Below are 21621 nucleotides of genomic sequence, written 5' to 3' on the forward strand. Positions count from 1 at the left end.
CCACAGTCAGAGGCTGCTGTTTCCAGTGCCCTCCAAGAACGGTGTCCCAGGTATCATTACCTGGCACTGAAATCACTTACACTGAGCACAAGATGTTCCACACTTGTGGAAATGGCACAACAATTTTCTTCCAGAGGATCCAGAGTCATCTGACAGACTTTGAACACTGTTTGCTGCCTGTGAGACACAGCAAGACCTACCAGGTTGTGGTATCACCACCAAAAGCAGCAAGATGAAAAAGGGCACACGATGCCCTCACCAAGAACAAGCACAGCATTTGCTGTTACAGCACTATATATAAAAAAAAAACAAACCAAAACCCAGGGGGAAACCATTTCAAAGAAACAGCTTCTATGAATTAAAGCTTCTGTTGCCAAACTATTAATAAATCTGCTGTTGGCAGTGATCATCTTCTGCTACCTCTGAGCAGTAACAAGTGTGGCACAGGCAGCTTTGCTGGCAGTTTTATTTTCCCTGTGGTTGTGGGCAGCAGCAGCAAGGGGTGGCCTGGAATGCTACAGAGCAAAGCCAGAAAAGTCAGGCTAGAAGTAAGACAAATGAAATTCATCTACTTTAAGGTCCTCTGAATAATCCATTCTACTTCACCCATCACTTTAAATGAGATCCACTGAAGGTAATGAATGAAGACATTTTGTCTGGAAACACATTTTTGTAATTTATTAAATCTGTACATACAGTTAATTAGTACTGTTGTCATCAACAGGTTTTTAACCTGCTCCTCCATCATCTCTCCTCAGATCAGCAGCCTGCTCTACTGAATAAAGAGCAGGCAAAGCCCTTTCCCTCCCCTTTGGTATCCTGAACAGCAGTGGTTCCATTCAACTTGAAAGACTCAGCAGCCAAAAGGCAAGTTTCATTATTTTATTTAAAATTAAACATTTCTTTCTGTTCAGCGACTGCATGCAGAGCCAAACATTGTGTCTGATCATTGTTAGTGCCAGGAAAAACTCCTCCATTAAACCTGATCCAAAATTAAGAGACTTCAACAGATACCAGAGCTGTCAGAGAACCAGCTTCTCAGAGGTTGCCTCAGGACTGAGGGATTTGGGTTTATGCTGAAGTTTTTTACCATTTTTAGCTCAAAGCTGCTCTTATCTCTTGCAAAGGGAGGTGTTATTGTTACTGGGCAGAGTTATTTGTGTTGAAAACCAGCAATGATTTTGATTAGTTGTAGTTGATTTCACTGGGCATCAGGAGGTTCTGTTAAAAGCTAAATCTTCCATCTGTTAAATCCAGACAGCACTGTGCAAGTCCCAAGTCAATACATAAAAACAAAATCAAGCAAATCAGAGAAAGCTCCTTGGAAATGCATTGATGGGAAAAAAAAAAAAAAAACAAACCACAAAACAAATCCCAAACAATATGGACACTTCAGTTGGGATTGTCATTTTCTTGAAGAATGCCTTTAAAAACCAGAATATCATGCCAGAACATTCTGAAGACCAAAGGACCTTGGTCAACTGATTTCTACCCTCAAATCCTGGCTTCATTATTCCAGGTCAAATTTGCACTTTGTACTACTTCATGTGGTTTTTCACATCAAATCACCATAATTAACAGTTGTAAAGTGCTTCAAGATAGTGCTACAGAAATACTAAGTTAAAAGAAGAGCAGAGCACCTATTATCAGCACCTCGCTGGTTATTACTACTTGATTATTTTCCTCAGAGCAGCATCACTATATTCTCTTTTGACTTACTATTAACAGAGAGTCAGGTGCCAGTGTTGGAGGTGGCACACAGGCAAAAGGAGTTTCTGCAGGGCAGTGAAAAGAAAGAAGTACTGGAACACATGCAGATGTCTTCTAGAAAGATGAACAAAGCAGAGCTCCAGAGAAGGATGGGTGTTCCCAGCTCCATCAGGAAAGCAGGGCCACGTGCAGATTCAGGTGCACAAAAATAAGCAGGAGGCTTTGAATAGCACAAATATTTGCCACACAAGGTGGTGCTAATCTTAAAAATAAAGAAAATCAAGATATTGATGCTTTTTGGTGGGAGGACATAACTGCTCGTTACAAGCTTTTGCCTGAGGGCTGTTAACTTCTTAGTAGTAAAATCCTGCTACCTTTCCAGTTAACAGTAATTTCTCTCTAGTAAGCAGCTTCACAAAAGCAGTGCTTGTATCAATCCATAAAGCTTTCCCAGATTTTTAAAAGGTTAATTTTACCATTATAATTGCACTTTAAAAACAGGCATCAATTCCTATGTGCTCTCCTCAAACACCTCCTCGATTTAGAAAAGTGGAAAGAAAGGCTACAATTATTCACTGTCCTACAGCTACCAGGATTTGAAAAAAATTCATTTAGGTGCCTGAGGGAAGGATGTGAACACCCAGGTCTCAGGTCAGGAAAAATGTGCACTTAAAAATAAAAAAAAAAAGTTTCACAGCTTGGCTTGCATCGGCTTCAGGTGTTTGTGGAAAGATTCATGAACCTGTAAGAGGACAAGACAGTGGTTACAACAAGGTTAGGCTTGAGCTTTAAAACAGTTTTTAGCTACAGAGTGTTTTTATACAGAGGAAAATGAAATCAGAGGCACTTGAGAGATTTTGGAACACTCAGCAAGTCCTGTATGACATGTGGTTGAGAACATGAAAAAAATAGCTTCCCCATTCTTGTGAAAGGAAAAAAAAATAAAATTAATGAAAGACTTCTCATACCTATAAAGACAATTCTTTGGCATTTGCATTCAAAGCAAACTGGAAGAGGTCTCCTAAGGGGACTGTAAGGAAGTTCCTAAGCCTCACTGACTTCAGAAGCACAAAAAATTGAGCTAGTTCTGGTGCAATTTAACTACAATCACAACCATCACATTGTAGGAGATAAGTCTGTCCAAACCAAATAAGGCCAGTAAAGGCCACTGGGACAGGATTTAGAGTTCTCTTTAGGCTCTTAGAAGAGGGACACTGACTCCTCAGCTCAGTTTCTTTTATTAGCTCAGCTGTAGCTACAGCCTTAGTGCAGCTATGCAAGACCTGGCACTTAAGTGCTACGTGAGAGCTATTTATTTTCTTCTCCAGTTACTACTACTGCCTGAAGGCACTGAAAGATTTGACAGAAAACAGGTAAGGCTTTCACAGTTACTGTCACTAAGCAGAATTAGCAACAAATAATATTTTCTTTTACATTCAATGGGATTATCAATTGCTTCTCCAGGCAGTGCATGATTTTCTCCCTAAAGTGAGAAACTCAGAAGCATTCCACAAGGATGCATCTGAGGGACCTTTGGGAAATGAATAAAGAAAGTATCTTCAGGATACAGAGGAGCAGAAGCAGGTTGCTAGTGTTGGTGCATTACCACGAGTGACTCTTCTCCCCCCCTCCATCAATTACCTGCTGAAATCACTGATCAAAATTAACAAACTGAGTTATTTCCCTGTGCAGGTGTGACCGAGGAAGAAGAAAGGAGGTTTCTTTACCTGTGTTTTGTTCAGTGGGGATTTCTTTGCCCACTCAAACATGTTCTCATAGACATTGCCATCGTACCGGCCAAGCACAGAGCCCAAATGTACATCATGGAAGTCAAAGGAGTCAACCAGGGCTACTGCATTGGGACGGATTATAGCCAGGAGCTCCTTCACACGCTGGTTCACCTGAGTAATTTGGGCATCGCTCAGAATGCCCGCCTTGGAAATAAAAACACCAGAGATCATCAGAAGGGCATGGAAGCTGCAAGAACCTTCCCTCCCCTGTGCCTAACATTGGTCAGCCTTCCCCCACACAAATATCCAGCAGTTCATAGAGCACTTGTCTTCTTTTCCTAAGTGCTAATCAATCACACCAGCAATCTGCCAGGAGATGCCCAGCCCACTGTGCTGCCTGGCTGTTTCATCCTTGAGTGCCTGTATTTTAACACTGGTAGGAAGTTTTCTTGAAAAATGTGCACACAAGCATGTGAAATTCTTCTGGGCTCCAGGGAAAGCAGCAAAGAGGAAACTGAGAAGATAAAACACGCCATGTCTGCCTGAAGATAAAATGCTGCTGCACAAATACATTCTCAAACTGAAAGAATGAATTAAAAAAACAACTTGAATCCACTCACTGAAAGCTGGTTTAAGATCTGGAGATGAACATCCCCCTGTCTTGCACTCATTTACAAATGCATGCAGCTCTTACAGCACACCTAACTTGCTCCTTGTTTTTTAACATACACCTGGTCACCAACTGGAAAACACTTAAGCTGACCTGGACTGATGACATGTTACCATTTATCAGCCAACTCTGCTTCTCATGGATCACCCAGGAAGCCTGACAGGGGTCTTCCATCATACCTGCAATGCTAATGGCCTTTGAGAAGTCAACAGGTCAATACCTTATGCCAAAAAATTCCTGCAGCTGAGCATTTAAAGCATCTTTGCAAACAAGGACTCTGGCTGTAGAAATTGGGAGTGTTAGAAAAAGACCAACCTGTAAGAAATCTCCTGTGTTCTTGCTGATCCCATAGAGTGCATACAAGAGACACAGCTCAGTCAGGACAGCACGGACAGCTGCATTACTGACCTCAGGCAGCTTTGCTGCAAAAAGCTTCACTACCACATAATGACAGTGTGCCTACAAGAAACAAGTGGAAAGTGAATCAGGTGATGAAGAGAAGAGAAGCTCTTGCAGCACACTTCACCAGTACATCACTGACCTCAGAGGCTCGCACAAGATCAACAGAAGTTCTGTTCCAGGCATCCTCCTTGCTCTTTCTGTGGTTCAGTTCAGCTTGCAAATTCTCTGCTGCAGCTTCTACAAGCCTATTTCATAACAGGAAGAAAGACAGGGTGTGCAGTAACACCATTACACTGAACTGACATGAATTTCAGTAGTCTAACACATCAGACAAACTCAGAGGTTGTGTGCCATGACTGAATACATTGCCTGGAGTGAGCAGCCATGGCTCTAAAACCCTTATCATCACTGCTGGAACCAAAACACTGCTACAGAGGGGTATGAAGGCATTTGACATCACATATGTGCTGCCTAAATACCTTCTCAAATGTACATTCTATTCTTACACTTCTTTCACGATAGGCTTTAACATCAGGATTGTACCTCTGCAGATACATCCCTGAGCAGTCTGAATAATGTTGGTATTTGTATCCTCAAATGTATTTACACAACAAAAAGACATTTCAAAATGGAACAGAGCAGAGTAAACAGGCTATGTGTAGGCTGTGTGTATCCTCTTGTAACCTCAAGAGTGGTTGCTGATGCAACCTACTGAAGCACATCACTTGAAAGCCAACACACGGAGCAAAGCTTTGCAATTGGCACCTTGAGAATCTAACCCTAAGAGGGCAGCACCTCACTACCATCTCCCAGGACACTGAGTTTTACTGGTACTTGGCTCATTCTGGCCAAGGGGAACTCACCGGGCAGCACGTGCTTTGTAGGCCTCCACCAAGCTGAGGGGATCATTGATCCGCACGGTCACGGGCCTGGCAGCCACGTGCTGGGGCTGAATGCGCTGCCTGGAGAGGTCGTTCAGGTAGGACACCATGCCAGTAACCCTCTGCCCAGAACTAACTTGGTTGTAGCTTTTGACAAGGAATCTGAAAAGAGAGACAACACACAGCCACTCTTACTCGTGTGCTGTCTGAACGGAGAGATGTCACCTCACCTGGGGTCTGACTAGCAAAGAACAGCTGTAGGCATGCACATTTCTGTCAGAAAACTGGGCAAGGGACAGAAAAAAAAAAAAAAAAAAAAAAGACCAGTTTCATGGTGATACAGGACACTCTTCTACTCCTCACTTCAGCAACAAAAATGGTGATGCCAAGGCAGGAATGCCTCTGGACAGAAGCTACCACACCTGGCTGTCTGCAGCATCATGACAGTGTTTTCTCCCTCGTAGGTGCAGGAGGGGGTGAATGTGACATAGATGTCTGGAATGCCACTGCAGCGAGAGTAGCCATGCCCCCCGCACGCCATCCGGCACTCCTCAATTCCAGCATTGGCAGTCCAGGAAGCAAAGGCCTTCAGCCCTGCAGTCAGGGCATGGAGCTAAGGGACAAAAGCAAAGCCAGGTGAGATTTTTTTATTTTCCATTCTTAGCCTGCACACATACACGCTAAGTACTGCGGCTCCCAGAAAAAAAAAGAAGAGCCAATATCATCCTTCAAGATAAGAAGGCACAAGAGGTCTCAAGTTGTGCCAGGGGAGGTTTAGGTTGGACATTAGAAAGAATTTCTTTACTGAGAGGGTGATCAGACATTGGAATGGGCTGCCCAGGGAAGGAGTGGATTCTCCATCCCTGGAGATATTTCAAAAGAGCCTGGATGTGGCACTCAGTGCCATGGGCTGGGAACCACAGTAGTAGTAGATCAAGGGTTGGACTTGATGATCTCAGAGGTCCCTTCCAACCCAGCTGATTCAATGATTCTATGATTCCAATGTCCCAAGGTCTTATTTTTCTTGTAACAACTCTTTCCTGAGCTGAACTATTTATACAAGACTCTGCACATGTACAGACTTTTTTGAGTACTGCATCCTCTTTATTTTCAATTGTCTATTGTCACCTTAGATTCCCAAACAGAATTCCTAACTGAAAACTAACATCCTACAACTCTAACCCCTCCATATAGTACTTGTAATCAACACACCAGTTCTGCCATAGTGACTTGGAAAAACAATCATAAACAATCAAGTAGATATACTACAGCACAAGCCTAAAACCAGTATTAACTCTGCTTCCCAAGCAACATGCCATCATTCCTGGAAAGTCAGCTTTAAAAAAAATATATTCAGAGTAGCTTTCTCACTGTGCATTACTTCTTATTTTTTGTAAAGAGCTGCTAAATGAATAGAGCAAATGAAGAAATAAAAGTCACCAGCACATACTTGGCTTGTGATCTCTGAATCTAAAAAAATTACAAGACATCTCATGGGTGAGAGCCAAAAAAGGCTTGAAACCCTTTCTCCCATGCTGTAAAGAAAACTTACACAAAACCAACAGAGGACACAGTACCTCTGGCAGCTCACTCAGATCCCCTTCATTGATGTCTCCACTGATACGACGATAGGTGTCCTTTATGTAGGCCCCCACAAAGTGAAAAGCATATGCTGTTGCCAGGAGAGGAAAGAGTTTGTATTGTTGGGTCTGATAATCCAAGATTTGGGGTTCTGGTTCCCTAGAGCAAAATACAGATGAGTAAGTCTGCCAGTAGCTAGGAAACTGCTGTGAAGTCCAGCTCAACCCTCAGTAGTCTTTCACTTGCATAGTACCAGCTGCATCCCTACAAATCCCAACTGTCTAAGACCACACAGCAAAACCCTCTGCCAGGGGAAAGGCACTCTGGGAGTTAGGAATGAGAAGATTACTCTGATGAAACAGTGCTTGGAAACTATCAAGCTCCACAGCTAAGAGCTACAGTCCCTCTTTCCCTTTGTGTTTGGGAATTCTCCCTCAGCACTGAGGCTGCTCTTTCATTTCACTGCACTTACCCTGGCTTTAGCTCAGACTGGTGTCTGACTGCACTGTAGCGGATGGCAATGGTACAGGCTCGGGACAGGGACTGAGCAGAGTCACCAACAATGAGAGATCTGATGAACACCATGGTCCCATAGGTCAGCTTGTCACTAAGTGGTTTCACATAGGTGCCATCTGGTTCAACCTACAAGAAAAATTAGAAACGAGAGCGTTTTTTGAAGTCTCTCTTTTACACGTTCACATCTCAGGCTCTAAAATCCTCAAGTAGCATTTACAAACAACATACAACCTTGTTGATACACTACTCAACCCCACAAGAGCAGCTGAAATACCCATTTCTAACAGCATGTGCTGTTCTCCTATGAGGAGAGGCTGAAGGAGCTGGGGCTGTTCAGCCTGGAGAAGAGGAGGCTCAGGGGAGACCTCATCACTCTCTACAACTCCCTGAAAGGAGGTTGGAGAGTTGGGATGATCCCAACGGGATGAGGTTCAACATTCCAAGTGCCAGGTCCTGAATTTTGGCCACAACAACCCCATGGGGAGCTCCATGGGGCACAGAGTGGCAGAGAGGGACCTGTAAGGTGACCATGAGCCAGCAGTGTGCCCAGGTGGCCAAGAATCCCAATGGAATCCTGGATGAGGAAGAGTGTGGCCAGCAGGCCCAGGGAAGGGATTCTGCCCCTGGGGAGGCCACAGCTTGAGTCCTGTGTCCAGTTCTGGGCCCTGAAATTCAGGAAGGAGATGGAGGCCCAAAGGAGGTGAAGGGATCCAACAGAATTCCTGTGAGGAAGGGCTGAGGGAGCTGGGGGTGTTGAGGCTGGAGAAGAGGAGGCTCAGGGGAGACCTCATCACTCTCTACAACTCCCTGAAAGGAGGTTGGAGCCAGGGGGGGGTTGGGCTCTTTTCCCAGGCAACTCTCAGCAAGACAAGAGGGCACAAGAGGTCTCAAGTTGTGCCAGGGGAGGTTTAGGTTGGACATTAGAAAGAATTTCTTTCTGGAGAGGGTGATCAGACATTGGAATGGGCTGCCCAGGGAAGGGGTGGATTCTCCATCCCTGGAGATGGAGATTTAAAAAGAGCCTGGATGTGGCACTCAGTGCCATGGGCTGGGAACCACGGGGGGAGTGGATCAAGGGTTGGACTTGATGATCTCTGAGGTCCCTTCCAACCCAGCCAATTCTATGATTCTATGAAATTCCCTGCTTTACCTGAGCATATTTCATCAGCATGTTTTCCCGAGGAATTCTGAAGTTGTCCATTTTCAGGTACCCATTATCCATTTCATCATAACCAAATTTTGGCCCAATGTCACCCACTGTAATTCCTGCCACAGACAAAGCCACTCACATTAACAAACAGGAACTAAACACCACATCAGAGGTTCAAGGCTTCTCCAATAAACAGGCTATTTAGTTTTCTAGCAAGTCCTGGCAGTGTTAGAAGCAACAGCTAATGAGGACATGAATCTCTTTGATAGAAATTGAACATAAATGCATGGGGATCTTCATAATTTACATGCAGTCCTACCACACAGTCACTGGGAGAGCTGTTTTTAAGAATTATCCAGCTCACTTCTAGTTATGGCACAATGGAACATCTTTCCCTTTCTAGAAGTAGGACATCCTGCCCCACATAATGCAAAGCTGGGAAACACTGGGACAGAATCAAATCCCAAACTATTCTTCAAAGCCTGACAGGAAAGATGATTTAGTTTCTCACTCACATGAAAGACTCTCAAAGCTTTAACTCCTGTGACTATCATCCACTGACTAGAAGCAGAGAGTGAAATAAACCCTGTATGTTAAAAAGATACATGCAGGTGAATACAGCTGGAGCATAACAGAGATAAAATACTCAGTGAGTGCTAAATCCTCAACAAATTTTTACCTGGCAGAGGTTCATGGGTGCCCAGCTGTCTTATAGGAACAATGAAGGCATGCAGCCCTTTGCACTGGCCCTGGGTGTAGAGCTGTGCCAGAACAATGGCATGGTTTGATGTCTTTCCAACTGCAAAAGGGGTGGGAGTCATAAGGAAAAAAACCAAACAGCTGTCAACATAACTTATTTACACAGTTTCTCTCCTTAAAACAGGATCTGAGATCACCTTAACCAGATCGTGTGTTAGAAAAATCAGACTTACAACACTGGTTATCATCTGAATTCTGCAGCTAGACAAACTGTGGTGCTCAAGCCAATGGGAGCTGCACAACATGGCTCTCTTGACTCTACAACACTGAATCCCTGGCAAACCTGCCAGTGAAGCTGAAGGTAGTACAAAGATTTTGATACAACTGAACAAAAATTACACCAAATCCACACAGCATGAATGCTTCTGAGAAACAATTCAGAGCAGACAAATAATCCAAGTTTTTAGTAGGCTCTAATTAATCTGCTACTTCTTGTGCAAGAGTCACAAGTTGCCAACTCTGGATCAACTTTCAACCATCATTCTGCAAATATAATACACCTGACATCAGCTCCCTAGGTTTTTCCACACATCTTCCAGATTCAGACACACAGTGATGCACTTACGTCCACCTGGCCACCACTTAATGGAGGTCACAGTGGGGCTGTTGAGGATGAATTCCTGGGTAGCAGGGTCATAAGTAGCTGTAGTTTCTAGACCCCGAAGATGAGTTCCTGAGAATGAGCAAACACATTGTTTTGGCAGAAAGTCAGTCACAAAACAGAGACAAGGACAAAAGTGGACAGTGGAAAATTGAACTCCAGTAGTAATGTACAAATTTCAGCTTTGCTTTTAGGCTGTATAAAGGGCTCAATATCAACCAATTAAGGAAGAACAACTGAAACTCAGACCATATTCTGGGACCTGAAGCCAATTCTCAGAAAACATGCTGGCTGGTTTTCCCAGTGGTCTAAGACTAGTTTTCTGTGCACCTTCAACGTGGCACTTTCTTGCTATTGCCCACCAAAGGCCCTTTCTCAGTTTAAAGGGACCATAAAACCCAGGTTCACATGGATTTTGCTAAACCTGCAGTCTGATTCAATTGCAAAACAAAAATCATGTACTTTTCAGCCACAAGATGAAATAAGGAGTGTTCATCATCTCTTCATTCCCTCACCAGGCCTACACTCTCCTCACTTGATGGAACAGTTTCTCCCAAATGAGATCATCCATAGCTCTAAGACAGCAAGTCATTGATGCAGGTAGATGAAGAGACTGCAAAAAGATGAAGGGAACAATTCCAGGAACAGTCTTTGTCTTCTGTCCCCAACTCTTCACTCCTCAGGTGCCTGCCTCAGCAAGGCATTGTTCTTGTTTATGTTAAAAAAAAAAAAAACAATCCATAAACATCACCAGGCTTACTTGCTTAAACAAGATGAGCTGTGAGTACACTTGACTGACAAAGCAAGAGCCAGTGACTACACAAGAGCTTCAACATGAAGAAGTTCACCTTGATGCAACCACATTTCCAGTGCATGGAGGTAATGTCAGGCTTCCACAGGCAGCTTAACACAGACTTACTTTGCTGGGAAAGGGTCTTCAAACCTCCCTACTTGCAAGAGATTCTCCACAGACTTGTAGTTACTTTATGCTTCATACAGTCTCTACATTCCACTTCAGCACAAAGGTGAATCCTGTTCACTTTTAGAAAATAATCCTCATCTGCAGTTCTCAGATGTCAAAATGAAAGTTTCCCAAGGCATAGTATCCTCCCTTTGAAACCTGGATTAAGTGTTGCAATCACAATACTGCTGGAGTTATCAAAATCCATTTCAAAGCTTAAAAAGCAAAGGAATAACAACAAAGAGCAAAGTCTACTTGAGACAGAAATTTAAAAAACACATTTCACGGCCCAATTAAAAAGAACACAAGGGAGTGAATTAAAGAACTGGGGGAATAAAGCTCCCTGCAAAACATGAGCATTGGAACCAAGTCATCCACATGTTCTCCAGGTCAGTCCCAAGGTGACCAGCAGCTCTTACTGGTTTTGGCATCTCTTTCAGTACCTTAAAGCTCTGTCCTTTTGCCTTCACACTGAGCTTTAAGTAAAGCAAAGCAGAAATCACACTGGATAGAATGGTTCAGTGTAGAAATGAAAAGGTCTCATCAAACTGACATCACCACAGCTATATGCAACATTGTGTACTGCTCTGAAAGGCACAAGAGGAGCACTCAGCATGCAGGTATTTAGATACAGGCATCACATTCTCCCACAGGAGAAAGAAAAAGGGCAAGCAGCACGTGGCATAGTGATCTATTAAGAATTTCAGAGAATCTCCCTATAGCCACAGCTGCAGGTGAGGAGGCTCTGGGGTGAACACACCCCACTTTCCCAGGCACGGGGAATCCCCTGCACACAAAACATTCTTACAAATTAGCATTTAGCAAATGTTACTGTACCATGGCCCATTTCAGTCTGGGCATAAGTGCCAATGATCTCCAAGTTCCAGGCAGGCATGAAGAAGCGATCCTGCTGCTCTGGGGTGGCCTGGGTGAGAAGGGTAGGGAGGAACATGCCCAGGTGAAGGTCCAGAGGCTCAGGGCGTCCACGATGAACAAAGCTGTGAAGAAGTTTTATGGGATGGAAGTGTGAAGGGAATGTTATGGGAAGGAAGCAAGCACGAGGATTCATGGTGGAGATTCAGGAAGAGACAAAAAGAAAACAAAATGATTCATGTGTAAATCAGAATTCAGCAAGTGCAGTTTAGAAAGCCAGAGCACTGTCCTTTACTCAGGCCTGAACAGCATAAAATTACACTTACTCTGAAATAAACATGCTGCAATGCATTTCTTTCAAATAATAGATAAAATGCAGTTGCAACATTCCTGGAAGTTTGATGCACTATGATTGACAAAAAAAAAGGATGAATCCAAAGCAAAAGACAGACCAGAGCTTCCCTATGGTTTGGAAACCAGAGAAAAACCAAAGTTAAATGGGCTGAGTCAGAACATTTGTTGAAAACATGATCTGGCTGGATGCAGCAAGCCTTCCCCCAGAGGTATGAACTCAACTCTTTTTTTTTTTTTTTTTTTTTTTAATGGGTCGAGGGTAGAACCTGGTAAAAGTTCCAGTTTATCCAGCAGAAGGAGCTAGGTTTTAATTAAATTTCTTTAAAAAGAAGTCTTGGCTATCTGTACTGTCTATTTCACTTTTTAAAAAATTAAAGATCAGAGACCACCAGCATATATTCAATTCCAACACAACTCCCTTCACCTTTTGTTATTTCTAAAAGCTCTCTGAAAAGGACAGTGCTCTGTATGTGTAGGTCACAGTTATGAACATGAACAGTGTGGCAACAAAGCCCCAACAGTTTCAACTTGTAAACCACCACACAAAGTCTCTCCAATTAAACACATTTCATTAGAACTATTCTTCCTCCAAGACCTCTCAAACACCACTGTTGGGTAGTAAAGTTTTTCAACATAAAGAATTAAATCTTTAAATATTGATAGCTTTGAGTATTGAAAAAATGGGGATATAAACTGAGGGTCAGTACTTTCTGTATAAAGTCTGTCCATCTGGCACATTTATGTATAAAGTAACTGATCTTTGGCAGAAAAAAAATTACAGATATTTAAATAAGAAATGCATTATGGAAGTAGCATTGATCTGAGCTTAGCTCAAACTCCACTGGGATTCTTATCAAAGTGGGAAGAATGCATTCCTGTGTTACCTCTAAACACACATTAATATGAACTAGTTTTATCCTTAGAGCTCCCTAAGAGCTGCAGTTCTTTGATATTCTCAGGCATCTACAAATAAACTCAGCAACCCAATAACCACAGCAGCAATGCTTTCTGAGCTTTTTGACTGAACAGTAACCAAGATCAACAGGGAGCTGATGGGTTATCAGGAATTCCAGATTTTAAGTGAGTTCAGTGCTGGCAAAAAGTACACAGCTGACAGTTAAAGACAAAGAAAATCCTTATTTACTAACAATAGCTACAAGCCACATAGAAACAGCACAGTATTTTCATTTCTCCTCTTTATTTAATTTTCCACCCTGTGCTATTTGTTATTTTTCTCCTTTTTTCTTTTTTTTGAGATACTTTTTCACTATGGAATGAGTTCAAACCAACACAGGCTATCAAGTAGGTACTCGCTGAGATAAAGGAAGATAATAAGTGTCAAAATTCTCATTTTACCACCCAAAAAACCTGAGAACTACAAGAAATCCAGATCACCAAGAAAGTGCAGTGATCAAAGGGGAAATAACAATGAAACCAAAATCACTTTGGTGTGGATGTGTGTCTGATTTAAAGAAGCTGGTGTGGAGAAGCAAACAAGGTTAGCAGGTATTGATTGCAGCCATCCATTGTCTCAGCTCCCAGTGTCAAGGTAGGTTTGCTCCCTCCATCTCTCACACAGAGCAGGTTGTTCCCTCACTGCATCTTCTACAGATGTTCCAGGTACCACGAGTAAGGAACTGAACACCCAAGCAAGTGGCATCACTTCAGCAACTGCCCAGACTTGCACATATCCTGCTTACCACATTTAGATGCCAGCACAAACACTGGAGTCTTTGGTTTGTTAAATCATTTTCACTGGTATTTTACAGCCATAATTCCAGGTTCTGGGCTAAGAGACTTTGCTGATCCATCGAGTGTTCTTCCATTTGAAGAAGTAAAAGTTATTCCTACTATTTCTGAAAACAAGATGTTTGTCTTCTTTGAAACCAAGATCTTTCCATGAAGCTGAACAGTTGCAATGGAGTAGCATCTGGAAGAAAAGTGCTTGGGGCAAAGCAAACCTTACTTTCAAAAACAAAAAGGTGCAATTTCACATCTGCATCTCCAGGAATGCTTCGACCAGTTTTTGTAGGCCAGTCTTACACTGTGAACTCTGAGATGCACGTGCCCCAAATTCAGGCAAAAATAAAACCCACGGTATTGTTGACTGACACATTCCAGCCAGTTCAAGTGAAATGCAGATTTGTAGGGCTCACAACAACCTTCTCATCTTAAAACAAAGGTAAACAACTACAAAGTCAGTGATCAGCTAAGAGGTGCAATCTGGAAAAGACCAAAAACTAACCCTGTGATGGTTAGGATGTGAAATGAAGCAGCTGTCTGGCTGTAAACATCAACGCTTAGCCAAACTATTTTACCTTTCTCCTTTTAGATTTACCTAGGAAGCATCATCAATTCACAAACTGGAGTTACAGAAAAGAGGTTACCCATCAATCCCTGCAGGAACTAACCATGTCCCATTTCGGTTTGGGCGTAGGTGCCAATTATCTTGACTCCACGGACCAGGGGCAGCCATTTCTTCTTCTGAGTATCAGTCGTTTGGGTCTCTAAGGTTTTTTGAAACATGCTGAAGTGGAGACCGAAAGGTTCAGGAAAATTGCCCAAGCATGTTCTACAGGAGAGAAATAGAGGGATCTGGATCTCAGTCTTACTGTTACTGTGATCCTGAAAGGCTTTTCTCCAACTGTAGCATAAGATAATCTCTTTACCTATTTCAAACTTTTTTTTTTTTGTCCCACAAGCAGCCCCCAAACATGGAGGCATTAGGAGCAATGCTAATGGGGAAACAAATGTTTCTTTCAGGCGTTTTCTTCGCTCCATGAATCCTGCTGTTGCTGGAAAAGACACTATTGTACAAAGATTTACAAACAGAGGACATGAAAAAACGAATTACTTTCTCCCCCATTGCTCAGGCTTGGGTTAAATAAATCCCACTGCTGCTGGTAGACTAGAACTAGGCCATTGTTAGCTAGAATCACTGTGTATTGAAAAGGAAAAAGCTGCTTAGGTGACCAAATGCTTCTCAGAAGCCCTGTTATTACCTGTTGCTGCTTCTATCAGTTGTGAGATCAGGAACTCACCTTCAATTAAAATTACTGTTAGAGGCCAGTGCTGAAGGGAATTAAAGGAAAATCAGACAATTATCAGTGTGCTTCATCAAACTAGAAAGTATTTCATGAGAGAAAGCTCCACTAATTTTGCAGACAGGATGGCAGGAAAAGTACTAATTAAAACAAGCTCTGTAATGCAGATGTGCTAGAAAGTTTCACTGTTAAAAGCTCAGTAGTAAATGACAGCATCTTCCCCTCAACATCTGACAGGGTGAGCCACTGTTTCATCTTCAATCTACTGGACAAGAATGCTTATTCCATCCAAAACCTAAGATGAAGGAGGAACATAAAATACAAGACCTCTCAGACCCACCCAAGATACTCTATGAGGAGAGTATGTCCTTCCACCTCCAGGTATCAATACCTGCCCAGGGAGCACATTTCAGTTTGCTGCCAATCTGCATTGCACAGGGGATGCTATGCAGATAATTTGTCAAATTACAGCAGCACTCATGGTTGGCATTTTACACCACGCCTGGGATGAATGCTTGGGAGCAGAGAGTAAATAATTGATAATTAAAAAAAGAGATCCCTATACAAATGGTGAAACTCAGCCTTAGAGTGAGAGAAAGCAGGATAAAGCAGCATCACTGAACTGCACACTGAAGATGCTTATTTGAAATGGACCAGACACAGTGAACCATAGATTTTTTTATTTTTTTTCCAGGTCCAAAACTATTGTAATCAAGTAATCTAATGCTGGTGATTACTGTATGAGCTGTGCTTCAAGCTGGTGTGTGTGTGCTGGTATAGCACCTAGAGTTCTTGGAATAGAGGCAGACAGTTTGCTTCCCAGAAAACATTCAATTGTCTACAGCAGCCAGAGTCATCAGGGTAACCATGAGCTCAAAAATGCTACAAGGACAGGGAGACAGAGTGTTTTTCAGCATTCTTGTGGTTTCCTATGTGTGTTATTCTTTTAGTCCAGGACCAACACAGCAATTGCAGCACCCTTTACTTCCTCACTGCCTCTGGCACAATTACTCTGCATCTCTCTACTGCTTGGGACCAAAAAAGACAAACCTACAGGGAGAAAGTGAGTGCTGACTTTGAAATACATTGTTTCCAGGCATCTTGAGAAGAGCACGAGCAGTTCTTTGTGTATTCTCATTGAAATAACTTGTGAAAAAGGTGCAGCACATGGTTTGCTGTCAGAAAAATCAGGTCAGACACTGCTTCTCTGAAGGCAGTGCTCCAGAAAAAAAAGAAAAAAAAATTCTTAAAGGTCACATCAGCAACCCTTACTGCCTATCAGTAAGTTCAATCACAAGTGCCACATATTTCATGCTTAACTAGCACCTTCTTTGATAGGAGCAAGAAGAATGACATTTTGCAAGTGGATACTTTAACATCCCTGTGTCAGGAGGTCATACTATTCCACTGATTAAACATGCAGCATTTTAAGAGCTCTTTGCATTAACAAAGCAGCACTGAAAGGCAGCTCACTTCAGCAGACCTTTCATCTCTTCATACTCCCCACTAAACAACTGGGATTTTTCTGAACATGCCTTTTAACAACTTGAACTACAATCCCATTTTCCTCCCAACACGTGAAGGGAGGCACCACAGGTTTCCTATCCTTCAGTTTCTTTCTCCCCTCCCACTTTCTACATTCCCATTGGGCATTTCCCACTACCCACACAGCTTCTTCTCCACAGGCTGCATTGAGTAACTCTTCCAAGTACTTTGCTACAGCTGGCAATAGCCATTTGATCAGTGACCAAAGATTTGCCTTCTGGCTCTGAAGTCAGATTTGCTACAACCACCTGTGAGCCAGGAGGAGGGCTGCAGCTCCAAACCCACGGACAGGAGAAGGATGTGGAGTAATACACAACTTTGGCAATACAGATCTTTCCAAATTTCCAGCACCACCCACACAGTACAACAGAGTTTGACAGCTCACTTATGAAAGAGCAGGGCACCCCTGAAGCAAATTATGCTTCCAGGGTCTCCAAAGCTAAAGGAACATTTTGCAAAGACATTCTCAAGCTGCAGAACTGGCTCACAGAACATGGTCATCTACTTTACAGGTAACACAAGCAAACTTCTACTTTTAGTAGAAGCATATCTGAATATGTTTAATAGCTTTTAGTGATTCCTCAGTGGAGGAGCAGCAGGGCATATGTCTGACCTGTGCTTACTGGGCTTCAGAGTTAAGAAATGCTATGGCAAAAGCTCCTTTTTGAGCTGCATCAAAAAATCCAAGTCAGATTCATCCCCTCCAAGTTACTTTAGCAGTGGCTAGTAGGGCCCCTACTATTTTTTGTGGTTAGACTTGCTAAAAGCTACTCCAAGTCCTAATTTCAGTGTTAAAATGAGAAGGACAAATGCCCACAGGAAAAGTGCACATTCATACAATGCTTATGAACACAGGAATCATCTGTTGACTTGTGCAGCTCCTGGATCTCCTCTTCTGTGCCCAGTTTCTCCCAGCACTTTTTTCACTTCTTCATTTCACCCCACTTTGCTCAGTGAAGGTTATCTAAACATGAAGGTGAATTAAAGCTGACCAGGTTACTCTCTTCTCTGTGTACCACTACACATCAGAATAACTCCCCATTTTTCATGCTGATGGACATTGTGCATCATGCTGGGTACATTGTGTGTCAGACTGTAAAAGAAATCTTACATGTTGAAGGCTGCTGGCTTCCACAAGCTGTAGTCACAGCAGCAACTGTGACATGTTAAGACACAGGAAGAACTGACAAGATGAGAAGCCACTAAAATAACTTCTAAATGTATATAATAGATGTTTTGGAGTGCAATCAGCTCTTGTGGAAACAGGGAGGACCATTCAGTTCAACATGTCACAGCATCAAGTGTTTAAGTGTATCTCCAGGGTATCTGAAGGAAGAATTTCTCCTCACTTATTAATAAATCAAGCTATAGGGTTGGTCACTCAGGCCACAGAGGCACCTAGTGAAGTTCTGGTAGTATAGAAAAGCTACAGGAAAACAACCAGCTCAAAATTCTCAGAAATTCCTTATATAAATAAATGTGTCTTCTGTTTGGGGATAATCACAAGGCATGAGGGATTATTGCCAAAATATCTTCAAACTTCTATATGTGAAAATCTGAGGGTCAATCACAATAAATAAAACATGACACCTGAGTCAAGAACTGCAACGTTTCCTAGACTTCACTCCAGGAATGTCATAACACCAAATCCACTCACTTTTCCAGTTTGGAAAACTGAATAAACCCAAACACAGTTTTTCCAGCTCAACTTTCACACAAATGCAGTCAGTCTACAGTCATTGTAATTACAAAAAGTCTCAATATCAAAATTAGAACTGACTCTGAAAAAAAAAAAGTAAGCCTTGCCCACTGTTCCAGTTGACATGGGATGATGAATTGTGATTAGTCACACCTAGTGATTCATATCAGATAGGATATGGATATGTTATTTACTGTTTTTTTTTTTTTATGAAGCTTTCATTGATTTCAGGTAAAAAATTGCTGACTCTAAGAAAGGCAAAACTACAACCTGTCATTTGACTACTTCAGTAAAGCCCTGTTTTCATAAAATGCTGCAGCAATGCTACCAGGAGACATCACTTACATTGCAAAGCCCCTAGAAATTCACCAGCTGGTATACTATAGACATCTCTGAATTTTCTCCACAAAAAAACCTGAAGAAACTTCTCTATCATGTCCAATAACCCTTGTGCAGGAAAAATTAATTATTAACTTTTGCCATGGACTACCTGAATAATCTAATACAGCCACTGAACTTTCTTCTTGTTATCACTGCCCACTGATGCCCATTTTCAAAAGAGCATTTACATTCCTTCCACAAGAAACTACAGCAGACAAAATTATTTCAACTAACTTAGTTCCAATATTCATGGCCCTGAGGCCAATGCCAGCTTTTCCACAAATCCAGGCAGAGAGGGCTTGTCATGCTATCAGTGCATTATTTAATGTACAATGTTCATTTAATGTGCCAGAGGATATACTCATAGTAGTACAGCCAGATTTCTAGAGCTCTGTAGCCTCTCTGTTTAGCAGTTTGATTATATCTGAATATGTTTAATAGAATTAAAAGGGATAAAGATATCAAGGTCAGAATCCAAGTTCCCTGCTAGCTGGAAGGAATGATGCAAAGACAGTTTTATTTTCATTAAGTTAATCCAAGGATAATACTATCACATAAATAAAAAAACACCAGGTCAAAGGGAACCACTAAAGCAGCAGGAACTTGGAGGAGGGTAACAGTTATAAGTTATAGTTATAACCAAGAACTTAAAAGCTATCTTGGAACATTTTTAAGTATGCCTGTAAGGTCACTTTATTAAGTCTAAGTGAAAAGTGAATTAATCAGCTTGAAGTCTTTCTAGCAGAAAATGCAACCTCATCAGACCTATTCAGATTCAAAATATCTCCACATATGTTTTTTATTCCTTTTGAAAAAAAAAATAAATCAGACCACAAGTCCCTTTTATTTTTTTTTTTTTACTTTCTGCACCTTCTATAATAAAAAGGGTATAATTATTAATGGTGCATTTCTAGTCAAAAAATCTAGGAAAACACAATATTCAGAAGTCAGGGTTTCACCTGAAGCCCACCAAAGCCAAGACTTCAGTGGGTCTCATACAGTTTTTTAGTTTCCTTTGGACAGCAAACATAGGGAAAAAAGCACAACTCTCACATCCTTGGGGATGACTGAAGTACACACAAGGAGCAAACTAAGCAGCAAGGTACCTCTTAAACCAGTAGATCTCCTCAGGATCTGCAATTCCATATTCTCTTAATTTCATCACCATCTGAGCACTCTTCCTGATGGCTTGCTCATAGCGTTGGCTACGGGACAGGAAGTTCAAATCCTCGTGCTGGAAGTCAGGGTCATTAATAACCAAGGCCTCTGGAGACAGAGCAGAAGAAGGAAAAAAAAAAAAACAAAAAAAACGTCAGTTTGCACAAACCTCAGTAGACAGAGGGTGAGAAACAACTCAGCATTTCACTTGCTGTACCTCCCTCAAGGTACAAAGAGGAGCAAATTAAACTAAAGATTAATGGAATCAGAAAGAAGTCAAAGCTCTTGGAGAGAGGGGCCCTAGCAAGAGACCACTCTCCCACTCAACACATAAACCATAATTTAAGAGTGCTGTGGATTTAGGAGGAGGTTAATTCACTGATGAAAGACCTGCAGGCCCTCAATAACAATCTCAAATCACCATCATTCCTAACAGGGCAGGCTGCCTCATGAACTTTGATCCCCAGTCGGCTCCATGCAGAAGGACACAGCTATTATTCCCACCATACCGACTGGAAACCTGAGTGCCAGTGACTTTTTGTGTTCCCTTTGGCACACAAGTTGCACAACAGCAGCTTCTGACAGTCCCACCCCAGCCGAGGCTGAGAAGGGAGCAGAAGTATTTCATTAACCTCACGTATAATGGTGCTGGCAGGTGAGAAACAGGTGATAATTGTGCTGTTGGGCAAGAGGTGTTAGGAAGGGAAAAGGAGGGGAGAGGGCTGGAGAGAAATGCCCGGGGGATGCGACCTCTCACCCTCTGGAAAAAGAGAAGTAAAGGGCGCAAGAGAAGTAAAAGGACATTGCTCTATCTCAGGGCAGGGGGAAGAGGTGGCTCAGAGACAGGACACTGCTCCCCTCTCGCCCATGGGACAGAACCCGCTCCTCTCAAGCGGCCCCTCCACCTTCAAGCCCTCTTCTCACAGCTCCCCCCCACCTCCCCGGAGCCTCCCCTGTCCCCAGACGCTCCTCCCCACCGCCTCCTCCTTTGCAGCCTCTTTCCCCACCGCCTCCTCCCTTCCCTCATCTCCCTCGCCCCACAACTTCCTCCCTCCTCGCCTCTCCCGGGACGTCCCCCCCTCATCAGCGCCTCCCCACACCCCTCACCGGGCTCTCCCTCTCCCCACCGCCCCTCTCTCGGGCCTCCCTCTCCCCACCGCCTCTCCCCCCCGGTTTCCCCTCCCCTAAACCCCCTTTCCCCTCACCTCCCCCTCCCCGGCCCCCTCAGCGAGGCCCCCGGCCCGCCCGCTCCCTCCCCTCACCGATCTCCTTGCGGCGTCGGGTGCGCTCAGCGCCGCCATCCAGGATGTGCGTGAGGAGCTCGGGCTGGAAGGTGGCGGCTGCCCGCTCCCTCCTCAGGTCCGCGTTCATCATCGCCCCGCAGCCCCGCACCCGACCGGACCGGACCGGACCCCTCTCCGCCGGTGCTCCCGCCTTTACCCCGCCCCGCCGCCTGACGTCACGCCCCCGCCGCCTGACGTCACAGCGCCGCGACCGGCCCCGTGACGGTGCGGGGCGGGAAGGAGCTGCGGGGCGGTGGTGGCGGTCGGAGCTGTGGGCGGGTGGGTGAGGCCCGGCTCGTCCGGTATCGGCTGTGAGGCGGGGC

The 21621-nt window shown here is 43.4% G+C and overlaps 2 protein-coding genes across 5 annotated transcripts in view; both read right to left on the bottom strand.

Moving 5' to 3' along the window:
* The window catches only part of EVPL (envoplakin), a 345937-nt gene that overhangs the window by 286767 nt on the left and 37549 nt on the right, over positions 1-21621 (bottom strand). The gene's annotated exons all lie outside the window — the stretch shown is intronic.
* ACOX1 (acyl-CoA oxidase 1) lies at positions 868-21468 on the bottom strand. 4 transcript variants are annotated; one of them, XM_071764130.1, is made up of 15 exons: positions 21278-21468; positions 19964-20123; positions 14600-14760; positions 11799-11959; positions 9965-10072; positions 9320-9439; positions 8641-8756; positions 7447-7616; positions 6971-7133; positions 5816-6006; positions 5376-5555; positions 4652-4757; positions 4426-4569; positions 3438-3644; positions 868-2452 (listed from the first exon to the last, which is right to left on the bottom strand). In XM_071764130.1, exons 3-15 carry the CDS (start codon positions 14662-14664, stop codon positions 2402-2404), a joined length of 1782 nt encoding a protein of 593 aa, XP_071620231.1. In that variant the 5' UTR covers positions 14665-14760; positions 19964-20123; positions 21278-21468; the 3' UTR covers positions 868-2401. The 4 variants fall into 4 exon arrangements, with proteins under 4 accessions (XP_071620231.1, XP_071620230.1, XP_071620229.1 ...); XM_071764129.1 differs by lacking the exon at positions 14600-14760 and having other exon boundaries at positions 21278-21466; XM_071764128.1 differs by lacking the exon at positions 11799-11959 and having other exon boundaries at positions 21278-21466.

The sequence above is a fragment of the Heliangelus exortis genome, chromosome 20 (genome assembly GCF_036169615.1).
Source record: "Heliangelus exortis chromosome 20, bHelExo1.hap1, whole genome shotgun sequence".
NCBI classification, from domain to species: domain Eukaryota; kingdom Metazoa; phylum Chordata; class Aves; order Apodiformes; family Trochilidae; genus Heliangelus; species Heliangelus exortis.

Excerpts from the sequence above, each read along its gene's own strand:
- ACOX1 (XM_071764129.1), bottom strand. The coding sequence starts at position 21,389 with ATGATGAACGCGGACCTGAGGAGGGAGCGGGCAGCCGCCACCTTCCAG. Across the intron at positions 6,007-6,970 it reads ATCTGAGTGAGCTGCCAGAG|CTCCATGCCCTGACTGCAGG; the intron begins GTACTGTGTCCT and ends TTTGTCCCTTAG. Across the intron at positions 4,570-4,651 it reads ATCTTGTGCGAGCCTCTGAG|GCACACTGTCATTATGTGGT; the intron begins GTCAGTGATGTA and ends TGTTTCTTGTAG.